The sequence below is a fragment of the Mytilus galloprovincialis genome, chromosome 12 (genome assembly GCF_965363235.1).
Source record: "Mytilus galloprovincialis chromosome 12, xbMytGall1.hap1.1, whole genome shotgun sequence".
In the NCBI taxonomy this organism is placed as follows: domain Eukaryota; kingdom Metazoa; phylum Mollusca; class Bivalvia; order Mytilida; family Mytilidae; genus Mytilus; species Mytilus galloprovincialis.
In genome coordinates this window covers 67,176,289-67,202,079 of record NC_134849.1, presented here as the reverse complement: position 1 = coordinate 67,202,079, position 25,791 = coordinate 67,176,289, and the positions used below count along the sequence as shown (strand labels likewise).

The window sequence follows — 25,791 nt, the reverse complement described above, 5'->3', positions numbered from 1 at the left end:
GGCATGAGCAGAAACATACGCAGTGTTTTTAGTGTTTTAGTCAGTTATAATTAAAGGGTCACTAGCTGTCAAATTCGTGGGCACAAAAAAATGTAGCTTCGTTTCATGTGTATTTTATTCTAGACGACATATAACTGGTTATCGAGTTGACCTTGATGGCCATATAGGCAAAGTGCACATAAACATATAGACAATAATAGTGCATTGACTTAACAAATCAACGATATAAGGATGAGGCTTAGAAACGGGAAAATAAGAGGCTCTGCCGAACTATTTCCGAGCTACTTCTCCGTTTCGAGCCAAATCCTTATCTCGTTGGTGTGTCAAACCAATGCACTATTATTGTCTGTATACTGCAATCTAGAATTTTTTTTTTATTGTGTTATTGTTACTTATTTGATTTAAATTTTAAGAAAAATCATCTTTGAAAAGGCCTGATATCTTACGGAGAAATATACATCACAATGATGAAATGTACATTACCTGTTAAAACCAATCGATGCCATGGTGAACGAATGCGTTTGAGTATGAACTAATTAAAATATCAACAATAAGCATACAACATAATGATTTACATATATTTTAAACCAAAATGTATATACAAGTGAATAATAAACTATTAATTAACACAAACAATTTAACGATGTAAGCATCTTATACTGTTATACTATTTTCACTTTTTCATTGCAACTAATTTTATTACAAATTAATGTGTAATGTAAGGTGCCTTTGTAGAGGTCCGCGTTCATCGAATGTAAACACTGCCAAGTTCGGTTTACATAAGAATTTTAAATCTATCCGTCCGATCCGTGCATAAATTTAATTTACGGATCGATCGCTGACCGTTGTCACGGTAACTCTCACATAGGTTATTTGACTTAACTGACGTATCCTATGGGTCACCGATCACCGATCACTCATCGATCAGTCAAACATCCGTCACCGATCATTCACCAATCAGTCAAGTTCACGTCAAACAGTAAGGCCTAAGGTTGCAAGTACTGTAACCCTATATAGCTTGTAGCGGCATGCACCGATGCTTTACGTTGACGGCCGTGTGATTATTAGCTGCATACATGAACGGCATTTGGGATCAAATGGATAGTTTATTCTACATCTTCTTATGTTTATTTAAATCTAGAATGTAGTGGAAGTCGTTTTTTTTTAATAAAATAATATGTTATAAGACAATGCCTCGTGTTAAAGGTCATACTTAAAGTTGCATATTTCAATGACATTAGGTCGAAGATAGATAGTTGTCGTATTGGCAATCATATAGTATGATGATACTACACATTTGTTTGTTAGGTTGCTGTCTAATTGACATTTGCTAGTATTTATTATTTAACAAAAATAACAAACCATAAAGTTTTTTTTGTGTATTGAATAATTATTCAATTAAAAAGTAAATGTTTTGATTAAAGTGATTTTTACAATTTCACAAATTAAGTTAACCTATTCCAGCAACAACCAAAATACCAGATTGTGATCATTTGTTCTTCTCTTCTCTTCTTTCTTTTCTTGTTTAATAAAAATCCTTAATCTGGACAAACATTCTTGTCATAATGCTGTCGAACGTTTATAACGTCGATGTATTTGCAGAAAAACGCACTTTAGCGTATCAAACCATGGCCTACTTTAGCGTAGGCCATCGCACTTTAGCGTGACCATCGCATTTTAGCCTCCCTATTGCACTTTACAGTCCTACATATATTATAATAATTTATTCTTCACTTTTTCAAGAGGTATCCATTGTTAAAAGTGTATGAAGTTCAAATATGTATGCGTCATCATGAAGATTTATAACATGTTGGCTACTATCTAATATTCATTTGCCTTGATATTTAAACATTGAAAGTGGTTTAAATTGCAGCTAAAAATTAAAGGACTGTATTCGATCATTCACTGTATAAAGTGAATGTAATTAATGAAACATGATAATAATGATGGAGGCAACTATTTTTCAACATTTATTTGCAGTAATAAATGATATCAGAAAATTATTGCATAGCAAAATAATATTTCCCATAGAATCTAACCAAAAGTTAGCGTGCAATAAATTCTATTATTCTATATTGGTATTATTTTAGTAGGTTTCTCTATATGAATTTCATTTTGAATAAAAAAGCATATTCACCTGAGAAAGTGTTATTCACCGCGCTAAACGTCACGCGCTTTTACATGCAACGTTATGGTAAAATGTTTCGTGTAAAATTAGTTTTGGTATATGTTTGTCATTAAATACATTTTCTTTTCACGGAATACGGAATAAAACAATTACTGTCTTTTGTTTCGGTAAATATGGGGTTTAATTGACTTTTGAAAAACTGATATTCACTTCGGCCGTCGGCCTCAGTGAATATCAGTTTTTCAAAAGTCAATAAAACCGCATATTTACCTCATCAAAAGACAGTAATTGTATAATATTGCACTAGTGCAATAAATCTTCAAAATTCATGACGTCATCAAAGACAAAATCTTAGTTTAAACCAATCTGTACTTTCAAATATTATATTGCTATACAATAAAAGGGTAATTGCATGAATATTTGTGAATATTGTCCCTCGTAGAATATATATTGCACTCGCAAGCTCGTACATAAAATTCTACTCGGGACAATATTACCTAATATTCATGCAATAACCCTAAACTATCAGAAAATCTTTCAGATATTTAAATGAATTGGATTTGGTTTACCTATATATTGCAGATAAAAGAAGAGTGCATTCAATCATGCACCATATCTAATGAATGTTCTGAATAAAACAAGTACAATAATTATGTAAGTATTGATAGCATTCGCAGGTATGCGCACCCAAAAAATATCGTTAAGGAGAGACAGAAATATTTTTTTCTTTTAGTGATATTGTAAGACAGATCCTTCATATTTGCCAAAGGATTATTTATTTCATATGTAATCATTGAGTTTGATTTTATGTTGTTTACATTGATAAATAAGATCAAACAAGTTTTCTAATACTAAGATAAATTAAATTTGGTTAATTGATATTATGAAGTATAAAGTAGACTGCATTCAATCCTACATCGCAATCAATGAAAGTTATGACAAAAAATCTAAAATATTACTGTCTTTCCATTTTTTCACCAAAAGTCATTCTCATTTTATTGTGATTATTATACTACTTTTTTTCTCACTATTCTTTTGAAAAATCTATTGACTTTGATTTAACGAAGAACTGGTCATTTTCTTTGATCGGGAAGGGGGTAGGGGAGAAAATAAGAAACTTTTAACGTTTTTCAAGTCTGCATTTGTAAATGACTGCTGAGATCTTTATATGTATAATGATGATTATTTTTACGACAATGCTGTCATTTTACGAGTAAAGATGCAAGAACACAGTAAATACATTATATAAACTCATAGAAAGTGTACAAAACAACATTCAAGAAGGAAACATTAAACATGTTAAATGTAAGTATCTATTAATATTTCAGATAACAGATATCCTTACTCAGTATAATTGTGATGTAAATAAGAACATATCAATCAATCTGATTAAACTATAACACTCTTTAAATTTATAAAATTAAAACAGAACAACGCTTGTACTATTCTAAAATTTCGAAATTGACGTAGGTTAGCTATTTTCAACAGAGATATGTTTCTAAAAATAGAAATGTGAAATACAAACTAGTACATTTATTGAATTTAACAGGTGACGACAGACGAGTTTGTACAACAAAGACTGCGTAAACATATATTCCCAATGAATGGCACTGACACAATTGAGATGGTGTAATACTCAAATTTCAAATCCGACGAAGGTAAAGTAGTAGGTAGCGATGATACGTACTTACAAATCCAAATAGGGACAGTTTCATAATTTTAAAATCAAAATAGACAAAGGATAAATAACTTTATTTTGCTGCGTATTTATACAAAAGTCATTTAAAATTACATCACAGGGTCCTGTTCATTCAGGATATATAAATATATGCAGTCACGGTTATTTTACTTAACTTTTGTCATAATTATTTTTTATTTATATAAATGAATTACATATCAAAGTAATTGTAACATACTGTGTAATTGCATATATATTAAAATGTAAAACACATTTACGATGCGATGATGAAAAAATCTGCAATTTTTATACTTTTAAACCAAATCTTTATATATTTTAGATAATTTGAAAAAAGCATTTAATCAATTTGTGGTAAGTCCCAGACCAGTTATATAATGTATGTGCATTGAAATATTCAAGAGGTTCGCTACTCAGTTTCAAAATAACAAGTTTTTCATATCAATAGTAAAGATTGATAGGGGATTATTAAAGGAAGCGAAAGAGTCAAAAATATATATAGGTCAATGTGCTTGTTTTCGAGATAGTAGCAATCGAAATTTTGGCGGGAAAATGTTTTTTCTTGATTTTTCATAGCCTTATCACAAGTTTTAGCGCTCAAAAGTATTAAAAAAAGTAACTAGGATTTTATAATACTTTAACAGATGCCTTATAATTATACGTGTTAAAGATTTGTAAAAAGAAAAAGGGGGTCACTGGGCAATTGTTTAAGGCATTCCAATGGATAAACCAGAGGCTTCCGAAAATCTGACAAAAAATTCAAAACATGACAAGCAAACATCCTTAAACCAACAGCAGACACAGGTAAAGCGAGTAATTTGTAAAAAAAAAACTTATCACACTGTCAAAAAAGGTCAAATTAATATGCCTGTTAAGTTCACATTAAAGGTTACCGCAACTTCATACAAATTCAGCATATTTTTGTATATTTATTTTATTAAAAAAAAAGGATTAAAAAAAATTTCTACATCTATTAGTTTTCAAAATCCTTCCCCTTATTTTCTTTCTCCAATCTTTCAGGTTAAAAATGACAAGTCCATTGTTATTACTTTTTTTACTTTATGTTTTTGATATAAGTGATGTGTATTTATAACTTGTAATTATGATAATATCTGTCTACGTCTTCATTAAAAGCCTTTTTTGTTCTGATAATTTTTTGTTTTCTTCCTCCAAACCCTGTTCATGTGGTATACCGTTGTTTCGCAAGATGTCGATGTGATATTTTGGATTTTATGCTGAATAGTAAAAGCGCTTTTAAAACGTTTTCCTCTTTAACAGAACACTGTTCATTGTAAGAGTAATCTCTCCAAATACCGTTTGTGTTTTTAGTGTATCTCCTCCGTAACCAACATGACCAAAGCAAGAAAGTGACAATTTTTGTTTTTATATTTGTTCTTTAAATCGTCATGTACTTTACTTTTTGTCTGATTAAAATAGGAGCTATCCAAATCTGATCTGTATCTACTAATTATACTTGTCGTGATGTTTTTGATCCTTATCACCCGTAAGTCGTATCAACCGTATTTAATTTATCAGCAGTCATTTGGCCCCTATTTAGAAAAAAAGGACAAGGTCAAATGCCAAAATCATGTCCTCAATCTTGACGTTTGCTTGTATTTACATTTTCTGCCACTTGTAAAGTTATATGTATAAATTACTAGTGCAACATGTTTGCTTCATTGTAATACAAATATGAAACATTTGGTCTTAAACAATCCGATCACAGCTTAAAGGAATTATTACCCCTGAAATGATAATTGACTTTGATTCTTCTTCGTGAGTTATATCGCCTTCTGTATCTGCAATAAGTAATATGCATTTCTAACTGGTACATAATAAGTGACAAAGACTTAGGGTCGTTTGATTTAAAGTTGTCTACATGACAGAAAAAAGAGATGAAGGTCATGTTTTGAATTTTTAGTTTCGGAAAACTATATCATGAAAAAGCATATTATAGGTATCGGCAAATTTTGTTAGTCAAATTATTAGTTTGATCATGTCATAATACATAGTACTTGTTTGCTGAATGGACACGTTGACATATACTATTATAGTGTATGATGACATTATTTATGAATATTAATTGGTAGAGTCTAGGGTCTTTTTATGAGAGGTCCTTACTCTATGACCTTATCATCAAAGGTTAAGTGGACGTTTCAATAAATTTAAAAGATAAAAAACAATGAGATCTTTTACGCTCGGTTTCTAGACATGACCTTGAAAAAGACAACTAGAAATAACTTTTTTTGTTAACCGAAAGTTCAATGTAGATAAATAAGCCACTGACATGATGTTTAAGTAAAGTGGTTGCATTGTATTTCCTTTATTTCTTACAGAAGTTTATTGAAACCATACTATTGTGAATCAGCGTGAAAGGAAACTATTATTTGACAAAATAGTACGTTGATTAACTGAAAATAGCTTATTATATCCATAAATTGATTAAAAAAATGTGCTTTATGTATATAACCGGTCGGAAAGAACATACAAGAAAGTAGTACATATTTTAAACAAAATAGTTCCTAGGCATAGCTGGATCTTTGTCAATAGCAATTACAATTTAGGTATTTTTAGAATCAAATGAAAGCTTGGGGACTTGGGATCACTGTAGAACCCGTGTTGAAAGATTTATTTGAATAATAAAGAAGTATGTGAAATTTTGATTTAAAGCAGTTGGCCTTTTGTTCAGTTCAGAAGTTCCTGTTTTTGTTGTATCAAACTACCGGGAACCAGTACTCTCGAATATGCAATTAAAAGTATGTTACATTTTTTAGCACAAGTCAGGGTAAGGTACAGTTTTGACATGAAATAACTGCTACTGTATTTGAACTTAAGACAAAGTAGTTATACATGCTTGAAATTGAAGAATTTAACATAGAAAGCAAGAAGCTATGAATTAGGGGTTATATTCCCAACATCAGTATGTGATAAGGTACCAATTTATACCAAACATACTGTTCCTATCCAAACTTTCTTATTTTAAGTGAATGTAGGTGAAAAGACCTTTGAATATTCTCTGACCACTTGGTTTATAATTAGGAAAATATTGATAGCGCATTCAGCAATACGTAAACATAATTCCTTTCAGAATTTTTAAAAGAACTAACTGTTGATTATTTTAAAATAATATTTCCCCGACACCAATCACTGTATTTCCATAAGATTAGACATTTTGCAATTTCTATTTCAGTTAGAAATGAGCAGTAACAGCGAAAAGGACAATTTCGTGAAGATATTTCTATCTGTTATTGAACTTGGCACCTACACTCAAAGGAAACTCATAAAATGTCAGCTACAAAGACTGAATTTGACATTTCGTGAGCTACTTGATGAGAAGGCACACGAATTGTACCATCTATGCTACCGAAATAGATGTTGTCAATGCGGACCTATTGATGAACCACCAATCATTATAACCCTTCGCAAAAATGAGTATTTCCAATTATTTCAACAAGATGAAATTACACGTTTGAATGGTCATGATAATACGAGGCTACATTCTAAATGTTGTAACTATGCTAACACGCTTGCTAATGTTGATGAAATAGACATAGCACTGGCTAATACCGTTCTGAATCACTGTTGTCATGAGTTTCTCTGGCATTGCTGCTTAACTGCAAAAGGAAAAACACTAGAAGAATTTTTAAACGAATATAAACATGAGATTTTTCACATGTGGATCCATGACAGACCATGTCATTTATGTAGCAATGGCATTAAACCTGAAATGAAGGGTAGAATAGATGACTCTGAATGGTACCTTTTATTTAAAAAGTCGACGGTGGGTGATGACCCTTCAGTTTATTACCCCAATCAAACAATTTCAACAAGAAATTTAGAGACCAAATTATCGCATTCACTTTTGCAGGAATTTTCAGAAGAGATAAAAGTTAGCAAACAACTTCGTGAATTTAGAAATAGTATTGTCCATCATGCATCTTGTAAATTCAACTCGGATGATTTTCAGCAAAAGTGGTCAGAGATTGAAACAATTCTTGTACACTTATCACAAATTTACGGCGAAGAAGCACAGGTTAGACAAAATATGTACATACTGAGGTCAATGGAAAGTCAACCAAATATTGATTCATTACTACAAGATATGGCAATGGATATAGTAAGTCTATTAATGAAATAATGAGGTTATGTTATTTACATACCCACTTTATTACTAGTGTTCTGTATGTGTATCTGTTCGTTTGTCTGTGCGTTCGTCCGTCCGTTCGTCTTTCTATCCCTGTTCAGTTGAAAGTTTTGGTCAAGGTATTTACTATAATTGTAAATGTAATGCATTATATTACAATAACATTGACAAAAGCATGCATTTAATTACAAATACAATTACATGCATTTATCAAAGAAATGCATTATATTACAATTACATTTGCAGAGTTATGCAATGAATTACAATTACATTTGGAAATGTTGTTATTGCATAGCAATATGATATTTCCAACAAAAAGTAACTAAAAGTTAGCGTGCAATAATTCTAATATTGCACTAGTGTAATAAATCTTCAAAATTCATGACGCCATAAACGATAAAATCTTAGTTTAACCAATTTTTACTTTTAAATATATATTTCTGTACAATAAAAGGGTTATTGCATATATATTGGGGAATATTGTCCCTCGTAGAACATATATTGCACTCGCAAGCTCGTTCAATATAAAATTCTACTCGGGAAAATATTCCCCAATATTCATGCAATAACCCTATATTATTAATGAAAAAATGAAACAAATAAAACAACATAAAGTCAACAAATATTTTAGCATATGTAATAACTGTTCATATCTCCGTGAATATTGTTGTTAAGTACCGTTTTCGAAATAAATGGATTTAAACATTTATAGCACTTGAAATTTTCACTTCCACTTTTTTTTGTTATGGCGAAACAACAACGTAATCCATAGTTCTGTATAAGGATGTTTACTACTTTCGAAAATGTTATTGATAAATGATATATAAAACCAAATGATTTTAAAAAGCAGAAGACAGTTAACAATCCGTGTGTTTGTTTTCGAGACATGATCTGTTAAAAATATTTTTTAACATTAGCACCTTTGTTGCTTTCAAAAACTATTAACAAAAAAACGAACCTATTAAGATTTTCAACTATGGCTTTGAAAACTCAATCTGTTAGAATTACGAAAAGAAAAGTAGGTGTAAGCGAACACAATTGTTTAATTGCAATAATAGGATAAAACCAGAGGATTCCAAATATATGATAAAAATTAAAAAAAGAAACAAGGAAAGAGGAGGGGCGAAATCGGTTATTGTATAGATTCAAGAATAGCTGTATTGGCCTCGAGACCCGTAGAATCGAGGGCCAATACAGCTGACCGATAATCCATACCAGTGCCAATACAGAAACAGCCAGTTCATAACACTTTCATTAAACGATTATAAGAAAATTAAAAACCGGAAGTGAACGTCCCGTACTAGATCATAAGTCAATACGGCTTTTTCCCGCTTTTTTCTTTATTGGTCTTGTTTTTTTCTTTTAAAAATTACATAACATTGCACATCATTTAACCTGTGTAATTAATGGATAATAGATAAGCAGCAACTATGAATTGCTCAGTTCTTAATTGATTAAGCTGGCGATTACAATAGCAAGCTTACGCACTCAAGGCGAGCATCTTACCGCTAAAATACAGAGTGGTCATGGCGACATACAATTTTAGGTTTTAAGAGCATATATATATATATATATAAAAATACTACTAAAATAACGTAGTCCACTTTGTTTCATGATGTAAAAACAACCAATCAAAGAATACAACTTTACATTTTATAATAAAGGACAATGGTGATAATTAAATATTACATAATTCATGATCTTTTTGCTTTTTACATAATTAAGGTAGCACAATACAAAGATTTTTCACTCCCAATCAGACAACTTTAAACTGATGTAATTCATTTCATCCTTCTTCATATTTCATAAATGAGGTACCAAAAGAAAGAAGAAAGATTAATCGTTCATATTGTGATAATTTCACTATGAAATTATTATTACATAGTTAATTGTATGTAGTTAGTTGCTATATTGTAATGTTCACTCTTGAATGAATTAAGCGTCTTTGTTCTTCATAGCATCCCAAAATATTTTATAGATTCTGGTACAACACAGCTTGACCTCCAAAACCATGTCTCAGATTTCCCAAAACATCAATAGAACAAATTTTATACCTAATTGAATTTAGTGATCTCTTATGAATTGATGTTGCAAACTTCATTGAAGATTTATGAGAGAATGAAATACAATAGGAAAAATTTGGAGGTCAAACTGTGTTGTGCAAGAATTTAAATTCATTCAAGCATGGACATCACAATATAACAACTAATTACATAACAATTACGTCATAATGAAATTATCACAATTTGAAATTAAGATTAATCCTTCTTTCTTTTGGTTCCTCATTTATAAAATTTAAAGAAGGATGAGTGGAATTACATCAGTTTAAAGATGTCTGATTGGGGGTGAAAAATCTTTGTATTGTGCTACCTTAATATAGCATATAATTAACAAGTTCTGAGTTAAATCCGATACCGGTACTTATAGTGTATGCCCCATGAAGTGCACGGTTAAGTATTAAATCCAAAATGGGTTCAAATAGAAATATTTTGAAAGCAGAGAAGACTTTGCATCTTATAATCACTTTTTTCTAATGATAATACACATACTTTAAATCCAGCTTAAAAGGTGAAGGTACTTGAATTCATTCATCATGTGTTATGAAATATATATTTGTGTTTTTATTATATTGATATGATTTGTACACCTATAATGATAATTTCCCACTTTCATTGGTAAATCGTTGTGTTTTACATGTTTTAGGAGTTAGAATCGAAGTTAAATGATGTTAGGATGGTAATAAATTATAGAACGGAACCTCGTTTCACTACAGAAGATCTTCAAGAGTACGTGGATACCATAGCATATGAAACGGTCAATCAGCGACGAGTCGTATATGAACGAAGATCAGCAAAAGAAATACAAAGTAATAGTTTTACGTACAAATTATCGTCTCTTCCCTACCTTTTTAAACTTAAAAGGGTCTTGTGGATCAAAAACATACATATTTATAAATACAGACATTTCAAAATGCAAACCGAGTTAATACGAAATATATTGAATGTTAATACAGTCAATCCTGAACGACTTGAACAAGAAAAGAGAGGCAGAAGGACCTTTTCGGGACGTCGAGATTAGGCCTTTATGTTCGCCGAAATTGAAGATTTACACTTATCGAGATTGGAAATTCATGATTTCTTTTTATCGATCTGGAAAATTATGTGTTATTTTGGGGGGATTTGGGGATAACTCTCCTTCTCACCGCCCCTGAATTATCAAACATCGAAAGGAAATTGTTATACCTGCTTCTCTCAGGCACAAAGTAGGCGTCCAACAAAAAAAAATGTGAAATGTAAGGGTACTATTGAAAACTAACAGCTATTACGTTATCTGACCTTCTTAAATTGATTTTATAATTGAATATTCAATGAGAACAGGATTTCGGGGAAAATGTTTTTGTGTTTCGAACAGTACATTTATTGTTAAAGCCATAACTGGTGTGTTTAGAACAGATATACACATATCGTCAGTTATATCATAACATTTCAATATTTTTCATAGTATGGAGAAAGATTTATTTTGGTGTCATTCTTTATGTCAACGTAAAACATATATTTCCTTGAAATTTTATTTCTGATAAATAATAATATGCACAAAGATCTTATAATACAAATGAAGTGTTTGTGTTTATAATTCAATCAACGAATTGCGAGAGGTGCAAAAAAACAATTATAACTAAGGGGGGGGGGGGGGCTCGCAGGTCTAAATCATTTTTTTTTTAAATATTTTTAAATATGGGATTTCGCCATTTTTTTCTATAAATAAACTATATCCCTTACTTAAAAGAAAGATTAAATAAACATATAAGGGTCAACGTTCATTTAAGCTCACAATCTGCCTTTAGAAGAAGCATGCATTGATGTAAAGGTACTTAATTCTGTTGAACTAATAGAAGAAAAAATGTAAAATCGAATAAAAAAGAACTAAATTACAGAAATCGCCTAAATTTTAAAATAGTTTAGTTTAAAAACAGTTCATTCGAACAAGAAGAATATAAAACAAATAGGTCACCAATGAGGTAAAAATGTTATTTCAATTTTTATGCAGCAAAATGGCATGTTTCATCAAAGAGAGATAATTTTGAGCTTTTTCAACGATATAATCATTTTAAAAGGCATCTTGGGCCAAAACGAATTGATGTTGTGGTTGATTTTTGTACCATATCAGAAAGTTACAATAATAGTATAAGAGATAAAATTTATGATAAAAAAACAAATGTTTCAATCTTTGCTGATTTGTTTAACCCTCCAGCCACCTTAACCAAAAACAATCGTCGTGTATCGAAACATAAATAACTGCAAGAGCCACAACCAGAAACCCTCTCTACAAATCGTATCAATTTATTCCCTAATATTGAGATCATATAAGAATTATTATGAAATATCACATATATAGATGGAAACTGAACTTAAAGAATATGAACAAATATTTATAAAAATTATCATGACAATAATGGCCTTGATCATTCTAGATTTCATATTTTGGCTGAAAGAAGCAATTGTATGTCTAAAATATGAGTACCTTAACTAAGTATACTCTGACTAGTACGTCCATATTCTTTAAATCTTTAGTTGTAAACAGTCTTGGTTATTGAATACTTTCATATTTTAATGAATTGAACATGTTGAATGCATTTTAAAAAATTATGATATGTTTGTGGACAAAAGGCAATAACGTATATTTCTTAATAAGTAGGTAGCTCAGGTAGCGAATGAAAACAAATTACATTTACATTTGAAGACCTCATATACATAAGTATGTACTTTATAATTTACATTGAACCAATAAATTGATTTAAATAAAAAGTCAAATTAATCTTTCAGAATCGTAATTGTTACAACAAATCATAGCCGGTGATTTCGGAATGAGTTTGCACATGCACAAAAAAGAGTATCTGCATTTGTTCATCGATTAATCGTTTCCCATAAATTATTTCAACAAATAAATATTATATACAGTTAAGACTGTTATAAGTCTTCTTGGATTCATTTGATTTGTCAACCTTGTCAGATACTTTTATACCAGTGTCGGGTGAGGTTACAATTAAAACTGATAACGTTTATTATCCTGATTTAGAGAAATTTCTCGCAATTTGATTGGCTGATATTGTCCTAATAAATTTCAGTACAATTTTTTATCACGTCAATTGGAATTATCTCCCTTATTTATTACGTCAATTGGAATTATCTCCCTTATACCATTGACCTAATAAAAAAACCAAAAAAAACAATTGAGTTGCTTTGTAGTCATAATATTTTTTATTTTTCACATTTTTTTATTTAATATATAAAATATATTTATTGATATTGTCCTAACATTGAATTTGAATATAATAATATGTAATATAACAAAATCAGGATAAATTCGTTACACAGTGTTCAATTGTCCTAATACGGAATTTATCGGGTCAATAAAATTCATATCGGGTTTGGCTTCGCCTCACCCGATATGAATTTTATTGACCCGATAAATTCTCGTATTAGGACAATTGCACACTGTGTAACTAATAGTACACAGTCGTACCTATAATTTCTCGAATAGTATTATTGACTCGTTTTTTTAGGTAACTATTTGTTCCGATGTACAGAAAGTATAAACAATAATATTTATAAAGACGAAGATATCAAATTGAGTTAACAAAATTCATAATATAAAGAAAACAGACAAAACGGTGAAGCAGTTAACAAATAAAAACAATGGAGACAAAATAATATTAACAAGCACGAGCTCTACTCGATGGTTTATTCGAAAGGTTAGAAATGCAATCATTATAATTTTGTTGTAAAACATTGAACGGCAAAATTATTTAACATTTCTTTCCTGGTGACGTTTACATATTATGACATCGAACACGCAAAGCAAATGCATGTTTTTTTTTAAATTTGATAAATGCTGTTGTGCTTTTTTGTTGAATATTTGTTTGTTTGTGACACAGTGTGACTGCTGTACCCATATTTTGAATATTTACCGGTAATGTCTGTTTTGTTCACATATCGTCGTAAATATAACGGAATTCGATACGACAGGTATATATACAAGTGAGAGGTTTTGCGCAATAAAACCAGGTTTAATTCACCATTTTCTACATTTGAAAATGCCTGTACCCAGTCAGGAATATGACAGTTGTTGTCCATTCGTTTGATGTGTTTTGTCATTTGATTTTTCCTTTTGATTATGGAATTTCCGATTATATTTTCCTCGTGGTTCAGTATTTTTATGATTTTACTTTTAACTAGTATCAACAAACAGTTATTCGTTTGTATTTTTTTCATTTATTGGTTTTGTTCTTTTTCCATTCATTTGCAGTGTAATTTATATTTTAGGTAAATGTTTTCAAATAAAAGGACAGCGAAAGGGCGTAACATTTCAACTGGATAAATCCTCAGTTATATTCAAACCTGAGAGTAAGTACTATCAATGTATTAAAACAAATCATTGCTGTGTCATATCATACACATGTATCATTGGTTTGTTCTGTTTGAATTGGTTTACACTAATAATTTTTGGTCGTTTTATAGCTTGTTGTACATAGCTTCATTATCTCCTTTAATCGATTTGATACAAAATGTGTGAATGATTTCTACAAATTGTTCTCATCTACACGCCTGTTTCGGTACGTTCAAGATTATGTTTGAAGAGGACTCAAACTACTACTGCCAGCTATTCTCGTTGTGGTGATGCAATCGCTTAATGTCTGCAAAATTTCCATAATTTCTATTTCAAGCAAATTTGAATCTGCTCCTGCTGTAAGAAAAAGCCTCTTCGTGAGACGTTTATGTCATGTTCTCAGCAATTAGCCTTTTTCCACAGTGTCCCTGCGCTATTCAGTCTTTGAAATAAATAATAAAGTCGGAATAATATTGTTTAATGTTTCCCTATGTCAACCGCTGCATTCACAGGTTAAGCATCCCCAGCTTACATTCATCTGCCATGATAATGTGCCCTCATTTTCAATGTCATAACCGGAAATAGAGTACATAGTTATTTGGTAAACATACCAAACGGGAAATATAACGTCTTTAATGAGCTCAATTCTATAACCAGCAATAGCGGAAGTTTTGTTGTGAAATGTAGAAAACCCGAAAAGATTGACAGAATTCCCTGTGTATTTGTCGACATTTAACTAAAATATCCTAGAAACATCCATTAGCTTTACGAATCTTAAATGTGTGATGCAGTAATTTGAAAATTTGTATGATCTGTCGTTTTAGACAATCCGGCACAGACAACCGCTGATCAAGGAAACATCATACAGAGATTTGTTCGATTCATAACTTCATTTTTTGTTACAAAATCCGTTCCAGAGGAAAGAGAAAACCATAACGAATCAATAGCGATACGTATTCAACTACATGGTATGTAATAAGTTGTTTTCTCAAATAACCACACAACATAATCAATCTAATTAAAAAACAAAAATGGAAAAGAGACACTACTTCTAAATATTTGATTTAGATGCTTTTGTTTTGATTGATATATTTGTTTAAATCTTATTTTGTGACAATACCTTGATTTAACTTGGAAACAACTCCATTTTAACTATACACCTTTTGAGTTCTCATCAGATGCTTTTAATTAAAGTCTGAAATTCAATCGAGTATTTCACACTCAATCCAGACATTCAAGTTAAGATACTAGAAACTAAGAAAAAGTTTCTTAATACACCTTCAATGACTTAGTGGGAAAAGTTACTCAGTGTTTTTCAAGTCGTATTGTTGGTTCAATTAGTAGATCATTCGGAATTGTTGTGGACCTCCAATTTTCAATATACCATTTACGTTTTATTTTGTAGTAAATTTTTTATCCATTGTTCCAAATGTTGGCAATAACGTTGCAAGGAGATTTGTCATAAAAAACGCACGTGTATATCCAAAAACATCCCTTTGCAATGACACACAATGACTTACCTGCTGATAAAAGTTTCATTCCCTTTTACAAAGTGTAGTAAACAGTATGAGAAACATAAGGTGATTTTTGAACTTCTATATATTGTGTAGACAAACACAGAAAATCTGTAGCGCTTCAAAAAACCTACGCAATTCAAAGATTAATTTATCCACTTTTACGAAAACACTATCAACTAGATTCAGGACCGAGAATTTTTACAATCTCCATCTGAACTAGACTGGAAACAAACGTCGTCAAGTCATTAAAGACGCTCAATGGTCTTATTGCAATTGTATTATTTTTTTCATGTTTTTACTGCAGTATAAAATAACAATGTAAGGTTAAGACAGAAAATTATCAACGTTTTGTATTCGGCACAATACTGTCGATGAACGAAGTTACCATCTGCCTCCCCCAGTTATTAAGCCTTACATACAAAAATTTAAATTTTTCTGACATTTTCCTGATATTGTACATTTATATTAATTATACTTCAAATATGTAATGATTGAAAAGCAGTAAGATAAATAAAATTGTTATTGTTTGCATTTACTATCCCAAAGTATCAGATTTCATAGATTAAAATGCTTAACTGAATATTTCTACGTATGGTGAAATGTTTTGAATACTATTTTAAAGAGTCAATATTTCCAAAAACTTAGAGATAATTCTCGAAGCGCAGTGTATTATTATTTCGTAATTATATCATCCATTTTAAAGAAATATATTTTTTTTAAGAAGTAAAACATTTCTTAGACAATTTTTGGCTACTTTGTATGACATGATGGGATTTAACACTTTTAACAGAAAACCAGTCTTAAAACTTGCAATGCTTTCATTTCGTAAATTGGTATATCTATAATACTAAAATTACGAGGTCCAATTTGTCAGCCGTCATCACGTAAAAACGACGAATCAACAAATTCAACTTTATATATAACTAATATAGTACAAAGGTGTAGATTAAAAATTACACCAATCCAGGCCCTTTTGTTTTCCACGTAATTAATATTGCCAATAATTAAGAAGTTCCGGGTCGAGTCCGATACCGATACCAATAGTATATTCACCTGTTACCGATTACCTTATCTGTACGTTCCGCATCTGTCAGGCGCACCACCAAACGGTGCATTCAGGATTAATATGCTATATCGTATTATACGGGTCATAATCACAGGCTTGACACTACTTAATTGTCAAATTGTTACCTATTGTAGTATTTTAATCAGTTAGACTTTCTAAGATAACAATACGAATACTAAAAATCTGGACTAAAATAAGGCGTATAGGTACAGTTTTCAATTTGTTAGCGGGCATGACGTAAAACAGCGAATCAGAGAATTCAACTTTATTTATAACTAATATAGGACCTTTTGTTTTCCAAATAATTAATATTATCAATAATTGGTAAGTTTCAGTTCGACGGGTTCAAACAGAAAGATTTGAAAGCAGAGAAAACTGTGTATCTTATAATCGGCATGACTTTATCAGATGACAATACTAATACTAAAATAAGGCATGCACATAGTTATATACTTTAATTCAGTCACGGACCCGCGATATCACGGGTGTGTTCTAGTACAGTAGAAAAATCAAAGATTTGAACAGATAAATAATACAAGCATGCAATTTTCAAAGTACTTTAAAAAAAATTTGACACTCGAAAGTGATCAATTCAAGTATTTTCAAATGCCTTATTTGAACAGTTTATTATGGGGTTTATGGTTGTACAAAGTGTCATTATTCGGACGCCAGTACAAAGAGAAATTCAATACACATTGATTAAAATCTTTAATTTTTATAATGTAAACCTTCAAATATTTATATAATGTCACAAATGACCGTCTACGAAAGTATATTTCATGTGCCAACCAAACAAAAACTTTAATTATCATAAACGCACTGTACATTCAATGCCATGGTTTAATCGTCAAAAGTATCAAGCTGTTGGTTTTAAGCAACACAAATTCCCTTCTTTCTTAGAGAATTATAAGAACAATTTGTTTTCATTAATCATATTACCAAATGTGCAAATCATACTTTGAATCAAGAGAAAATGATAAAATCAATGTTGTTTTATCGTTATTAGGTTTTCTGGTTAAGTCCTTTAAGTACACTAGCAGTAAAGGTATTTGACATTATTGAAATATTTAGAACGATTTTCCGCGAAAAATATTGTAATTAACTGTATGTGTTCAAAGATTCATTATGTCATGATCACATTGTTTGTAATCCTTCAGTACTTGAAAGCTTATTGTGGAAAACATTCCTAATGGTCATCTTACAGAGTTCTGTCGAACTTTGGTTAAATTTTGTAACAAACCATTTTTATATTATTTTAGATCCACCAGTATCAACAGTTGAATACAGTTCTACTTTTAACACTGAAACACCTCCTAGCGAGGAAATTATATACACAAGAGTTCCAGGTAATTTAAAGATATAATACGATTTATTTATATATCAAAACACATAGGTTAAGACACAATTTCATGTCGCCGAATCAGAGTTTATGCATATAAACAATTATGTATATAGCAACATAAATAGTTATAAGATAATTATTTCTCGCCAGATCAGATCACATGCATGTACATTTTCCATTTCGTAAGTTCTATTGACGATACAAAAGTATATTATTAATGGCGTTTTGTAGTGTCATAAAATCGTATAACATAAGGATAACATCTGGTGAAATGTTCCAAAAGAGATGTTAAATAGATACTGATGAGCTAATTCTTTTTTCCATGGTGAATAGCTTGTTAAAATGTTTTTTTTTCTTTTTTGCTGCCATGAAAGAACGTGAAAAAGTTATGGAATCAGGTTAGTACATTTTTTTTATTTCGTTGATTTGAGAAGTAAATTTACTGATATTTTTTTTCATTTACATATAATCTTCAAATAAAAATAACTTTCATTTTCCTAATTTTAGTTCAAAATGGTATGGTGTTCAGGCTGTGTGAGCTGTACATAATTTGAATAATTGTTACATCATAATTAAATTGATAACCTACTTTACCTACTAAAAGTATTTAGTATATCAGTTTGGGACAATTTATCGGCCCGTCTGATTTTGTATTTAAAATTTATTTTGGTTTGGTAAGCAATGCCAATAATTGCCTTTATAACTTTAGGTACAGGAGATTCTTTTACGTGTGGCAAATGTAAATCAACATTCGGGTTTACATCAGAAGCCACGATTCGGTATCACAAAATGACACATTCGGTAAGTTTTTCTTCTAATTTTTTACAACGACCGATAAGCATGACAAGTCATATATGAAATAGTAAATTGTCACGAAACTTAAATTTCTAAAATATATTGCGTAAATTGATTAGTGTCCTTCCGATTAGAGAAACCACTCATTTGCATACTATCATCGAATCTTTATTAATGGAATGGATTGAATAATGATCTTAGTCATTGAAAGACATTCGTCAATTTATTTCAGCGATAAGTTTGAATTTTCCTTTGGTAACCATCGCCTCTCTTTTAATCGTTCCAAATGTCGAAAAATGCATATGAAAGTGAAAAAAAATATATAATTTACATGCAATAGCAAAATTTGAGTCAAAAGTAAAATTCTGTTCAATTGTAATTCTAATTTTCGTAGTCGTATGTATCATTGTTTTTTTTTAAAATATTATTCAGAAAATTCGTTTGCCAATTGTTTAGTCTTCATTTGTCAAGGCTTGATTAATGTAACTATTAATACAAATAATACTGTTATCTTTTGTTTTTGTTTTAGCCATTGCCATCAAAGGGTAAGGAATTTAATATGATATGTAACATGCATTTTGAAATATTTTGTTTGTAAAGTATTTATTTGTTGTTGAAAATATATGATTTTGATTGAAAAATAAAAAAAGGAAAGTTAAAAATTATAACCTAACACTTAAACATGCAATGAATTTTCTATTTATACAACTAGATAATGTGAAATTTGATTAACATATACCCAACTGTACTTTTTCAATTCGTAATGAAGCATTGATGTAGCATCTAAATTTATAAAGGATTTACCTACAGTCACGATTTGTAGTGTAATTGATTTGTTCTGTGGTGTTGTTTTATTTTCTAATGACTTATGTACTGGTTCAAGGACGGTGGTAAAATGTCAGTACTATTATCTTACCAGTTGGTGAATTGGCGCCAAAATTGCTGTTTGCATTATTTACATATAATACCTTGTTCAAAAGTTCAAGAATTCGAAAAATTGCTTTGTTGTTTTGAAACTTTTCTACAATGGCCTTATTTAATTTATGTGTATATTTTACATTCAACATTTGAGATTCATTGCTAAATAACCAATTATCTTGTTATTGGTTATGTACAAGCACCTACTTCAGTTCGACGGCAATTGTTCTTGCATATTAAGTATATAAATGTAAACACAGGCATTTAAAGTAAGTCAAGATAAAATTGAGAATGGGAATTGATAGTTATACAAATGCACACAATAAGCAACTCGTTATTTGTTTTTTCTTTAATGAAATGGTATATAGTCAAAATGATCCATAATGACTCTAAGAATTTAGCCAACATCCGAAAAGATATGATAGAAACATTAAAATTTAAAAATAAAGTTAACACAAATAATGCAAAAAATATGAGCGAGATTTCAACCCTATCTTCAAAACAACCTTTCTTGTCAGTTATTTGCTCTACTTAGGGAGCCACGGTGATGCTTGTACATAACGAAATTATTAAGGAGCTATATATTTACAATTTAGCAATGTTCCACTTTTTTCATTAAAAGTTGTTTTTTGGGGTATTAAGGACACACTAAGCCAATTTTATTTGTGAAGGGGAAAGTTGTATAAATTACAACAACAACTAAAAAAATAACTTTTGTTTGGTTTGAAATGTCCTTCTCGGGGGTTTCCCTGTTTTTCCTACCTAAAAACACACTAAATTCAAGATATTCGGCTTTTGTCCTTTTTTGGAAGTTGAATTAACTATTTATCATACATATCATGATATATAAGAATCGAGATATTGATCAAAAAGCATTTTCATTTTTTGTTTTTATAGTACATTTTATTTTATTCCAGCACTTTTTGGAATAGGCCCTTCTATGAAAAAAAAAAATCAGGGGAAATTGGCCATACCTCTTTCCAGTAATTGGATTGATTCTACAATTCAAATATATTATAATAACCATGATAACAGACATCAATAAGAGTGCCACCAGTTTACTCTTATAATTCAAAATACTTAAATGTCATTACAAATCACTATTATGGATAGCATTTAAAATATTTAAAATATTCAACAAGAGACGTTACAAATGGAGAGAAAAAAAAAGAATTCATAACGTTGCTACTAGTTCATCATATATACTCATTGTGTTCAAAAACATCATATTTCTAGTTTATCAGTATTCGAAAAAGCAATTTCCTTTTTTTAAACTGCTGATAGTGAGAATAATGTGAGTGGGTAATGTGACGTAACTTCCTACCGATTTTTACCTTTGAAACTGACATATTAAAAACCCCAGAACTCTACAGAAATGCCGATATCCATCTTATATAAACATACAGGTATGCATAAACAAACATATGTCGTCCGACGCATGATAATGATTATTATATTTTGTATTTAATGTCGATGCATGACCTTTTGTAGAGTATAGAATTGTTCTGATATTTCAAATTTTATATCATGAAAGTCTAATTCTGTTGTGAAAAGGGGTGACCATGAATAATCGTTTAAACAGACCTGTCTATATGTCTGGTCAGTAGCTTCCCTATCTTGTAGACAGATCGGAGACAGACCATTCTTATGACTAGTTATAGTCTGAAGCTTATATAGTTATCGAACAGTCATAAAAGGTAGACTTAGTCCTGGTCTGTCACCGACAAAGTTAATTGCTTGAATTTACAGCAATCAAAATGTTTACACTTATTTTTGTCAAGAATGTGACAGTATCTATCTGTGTTTTACAAACATTGCAATTTTGGTTTCTGGGTTCTATTGCGATAGCTAAAGATCTTTTTGGAGATTTTAAAATAAAAATTTTACAATCCAAGGCGGCGAAAGACACCCATACCACATGCTTTCGTTAATCAATTGGTCCTTTTATAAAACAATAAAATTAATGTACATACAGAACAAACGTCTAAATATTTTGAAAACAAGGCACCTATTTAATTTGTTTCCTCTTCAATGATATTAAAAAAAGAATGATTATTGTCTAAAAAGGGCTTGCGATAAGTCTCGAGAACGATTAAAATTTTATATGGTATGATTATTTCAAAATCATTTACAACCTCATTTGCATTTCAGACATAGGAGTAAAATTGGAAGTTCATGATATGCCTACTGATGAGTGTAAAGAAATGATTGAAATACGTTTACCAACAAGAATGAACTTTCCAAATATACGAATACTTGATCAATCAATGGGTAGTCTAGTTATTTGGACAAGAATGTCCACCACAGTCTTCCGAACAAAGGATGTATTCTTAACAGCTATTGAAAAAGTATTTAAGGAACTTTTCAGCAAATCACCGGCTGATATAATCAGAGCTGTAGATGTTACAATAGATGTAACTATAGAAGACGATACTACAGATGGTAAGGGTATTAAATTTATTATATTTTGTTTCCATTTTGAACATTATGAATTAAAGATTATTAGTGATGTATTTTAAAAATAAATTGATTCCTTATCATACTAAGAGAACATTCAAAACACATATATCCATTCGGTTTAGACAAGACTAGACAATGACTTTTATACTTTTATATTAAATTTTGATGATCGTCTTCAGTTCGATAAGATGCATTTAATTTGATAGGTGCAATTTAGTAACTAATTCTGCATATTTGAACGGTATATCTAAATAACGTATAATATGTAACAAACAAGGACGAAAGGTATCAGAGGAACATTCAAACGTATAGATAAAAAATCAACTGACAACGTCATAGCTAAAAAAGAAAATCCCAAACAGACAAACAATAGTACACAAGACAAAGCATAGAAAAATAAACACTAAATAACACAAACCCTACCAAAAACTAGGTCTCAAGTGTGGCATACTTCGTGTTGCTCATGTTGTTACAAACCCGGTAAATTGGCTAATTCAGTAGTTCAAATCCAACAAAAAGGAACAACATAAGGAAGATATCCGATATCATCTGTGAAACGAATATTCCAACTCGTGATCGCGTCCGAAAAATTAAAGAAAAGATGATTTCAACTTCATCATTTTGAACTCTTCTTTAATAGCTTCCTTAGGAGCAACAACCCTCTATCAAGGAGATACAAGCCCGGATATATCGTGCCAGATGGAATCAATAAACTCTGTATGCAGATGCATGCTGAAATGTTCCTTCATAGTAGTGTAAATCTCACAATTGGAACGCTGAAATCCTCTCTTTTATCGGAAACTTTTTTTTTCAACATTGTAAATGTTTAGATCTTAGTCAAGATATGAGGTAGACTGAACTGTGTCTCCTGTATCCATAATCTCTTGTTCGATGGGATAGATCGTTCAAAATCTTTTTCGTATGAACTCAGCCACATAAGAATTAAGGAAAAAGTCGAAAAATGGCAAAGAGTAACTTTTTAACAGAGTAAGATGTATCCCTTAAACATGTAACAGAAAAAATATTTGTTTCTCTTATTCATGTGTTTTTTTTCACATTTCTTGAGCGGTGTGGGAAACAAATATTTCTCTTCACTAATGAAATATTTGTTCTCGACAAATATTAAGTCGAAATTTAGATATTACGTAAATATTTCTTAGTTTCTTCTGAATTTTCCTATTGTGACGTCATGAAAAAGGCGACCATGCCTGATGACGTCGCATATAAAGAACACAACTTTCTGAAGATTTTGAAAAAATCAATAGAGAAACAGATTCCGACACTATAACCGATCTCAGCAGTTAAATTTAAATTATTTAAAAACCTTGGCAACCGCCTAATAATAAAATTTAACTGTCTCGAGTGGAAAAATATCGTAACACATGTATCCCAGTGTAGGTATCTATATCTACGTTGACCATTCTTTTTCAAAATACAAAGCAAAACCAACTGTTTCTTTGTCGTTTAGCTTTGAATAAAAATAACATATTTTGGTAAACATTATTTTGTATTACAATATTACTCTATACGACAGACATCTTTATATAAAATGTGTGCATACTAATTCAAAGACAACTTCTATTTTTGTATACGACTAACAAAGAAAATAATGTTGTTTAATCATTGAAGATAAACACATGATGAATCCGAAAGTTTCAATCATGATATAAACGGCTTTTGATACTCATACCAGATGAAACAAAAATAGTCTTCAAGACATAACATAATCAAATCGCGAAATAAAAGTCAACGTTGTTTTAAACATTTTACTTCATGATTGTTAATATAAATGTTGATATAAGTACACAATGCTATTGAGACATAAATATTTAAAACTATGTAATTATATGTCACTTTCAGATTTGGAGGTTAACGATGAGGACATTTTTCGCTGTGGTATATGCTCAAAAGAGTTTTGTGTGCTTGAAGCATTTCAAAGTCATAAGAAAAGTGTAATTTGTAGAAGACAGAGCAATATATTGCCTTCAGTAATAGAAATTAGAGGTAAAAAAAAGATTGAAATATTTTAAAATATGTAAATACTAAGCTGGACACTCGGGAGTCAGAACAAAAATATAAAATCGTTGTTATTCGCAACTGATGCAATAAACTTCATATATATTCCATTTCATTCATAAAATATTTTTGAAATGAATTTGAAGAAGACAATCTACTGGACTTTTCTAAGTTAATTAATGTTATAAATAAAGGCAGCAGTAGTATACTGATATTCAGAAGTTAAAAATCGATTGTGAGAAACAATCTGGGTAACAAACTAAAACACTTCAACTGAGACCAACAAAATAAAAAGAAAACAAAAAAATCTAATTGTAATAGAAAAAGCCTGCTGAACATCAAGTTGGTTTTGTCGACATGTTTTATGTTTATAAACTTATAATTTTGAAAAATAGCGAAACAACGCATTCTAATGTCTATTTAAAGAACTAACACTACAATAGCAACGGCATCGACGACGTGGTAAATTTTCGTCGAAGAGGAAGACTTGGAAATCACACATGCATTGCGAGTCGCTACATTTGCGCGCTTTCTTATTTTTTAAATCGCAAACGTCGATTCGAAAATTTATAAGGGGGATTTATCATATATTTAGTACAGCAATTTTGTATATTCAATAAAGGTTCTTTTTACAAGTCTACATCACATACCTTGTACCTCATACCCCGTATCACATAGCTAAAACAGTGTCGCATAGCAAAATCCGTATTGCATACCTGTCGTGACGTCATAAATTGAATGACGTCAACGTGTGACATGTAACGTCAAGTTGCTGTATTTTCTGACATGATTGGAAAAAAGTTTCCTATCATTTCAACTAAAATCGATATTTTCAACAAAATATTACATAGTTACTTTACGAGTGATCATTATAAAATAAATATACAGCGGTGTATAGAGATCTAGACATGTCTGAAGTTTTATTGTTGATTCGGTCATAATTTCTTGAGGTTTGTTTTTAATGTGATGGGTTACACCTAAATTATTTTTTTCTACGATTTTGAATTAGTAAGAATACATAACAAACTTTTCAAGATATATTTATCTTGGTGTTCACCTCGTCAGAACATAAAAATGACCATGACTAATATAATCGCCTAATAAATAATAAAACTTTTTAAAAACATTTCTACATCTTATGGTATTTATTTGTCATGTTGCTATACTTGGTTATATTATTTTTTTTTTAAATATTGATTTTAGTTGAAATGATAGGACAGTATCGTGAATGCATTTATATCCATGGTCTTGATAGTATATTGAGAATGTAATTATGTTATAGGGGACATAACGATGTGGATTTTAAGCAAATAAGTAAGTCT

General features: G+C 30.3%; 1 protein-coding gene across 1 annotated transcript; it reads left to right on the top strand.

Annotated features, from left to right (window-relative positions):
- Positions 1-7,066: 7,066 nt before the first annotated feature.
- On the top strand, positions 7,067-19,807 carry LOC143053745 (uncharacterized). Its single transcript, XM_076226522.1, has 5 exons — positions 7,067-7,941; positions 10,672-10,834; positions 14,292-14,372; positions 18,198-18,284; positions 19,788-19,807. The coding sequence occupies exons 1-5, from the start codon at positions 7,498-7,500 to the stop codon at positions 19,805-19,807; spliced, it is 795 nt and encodes a 264-aa protein (XP_076082637.1). The 5' UTR covers positions 7,067-7,497.
- Positions 19,808-25,791: the final 5,984 nt, after the last annotated feature.

Excerpts from the sequence above, each read along its gene's own strand:
- LOC143053745 (XM_076226522.1), top strand. The coding sequence starts at position 7,498 with ATGTGGATCCATGACAGACCATGTCATTTATGTAGCAATGGCATTAAA. Across the intron at positions 10,835-14,291 it reads ATCAGCAAAAGAAATACAAA|GTAAATGTTTTCAAATAAAA; the intron begins GTAATAGTTTTA and ends TTTATATTTTAG. Across the intron at positions 18,285-19,787 it reads TATATACACAAGAGTTCCAG|ATAATGTGAAATTTGATTAA; the intron begins GTAATTTAAAGA and ends TTATACAACTAG.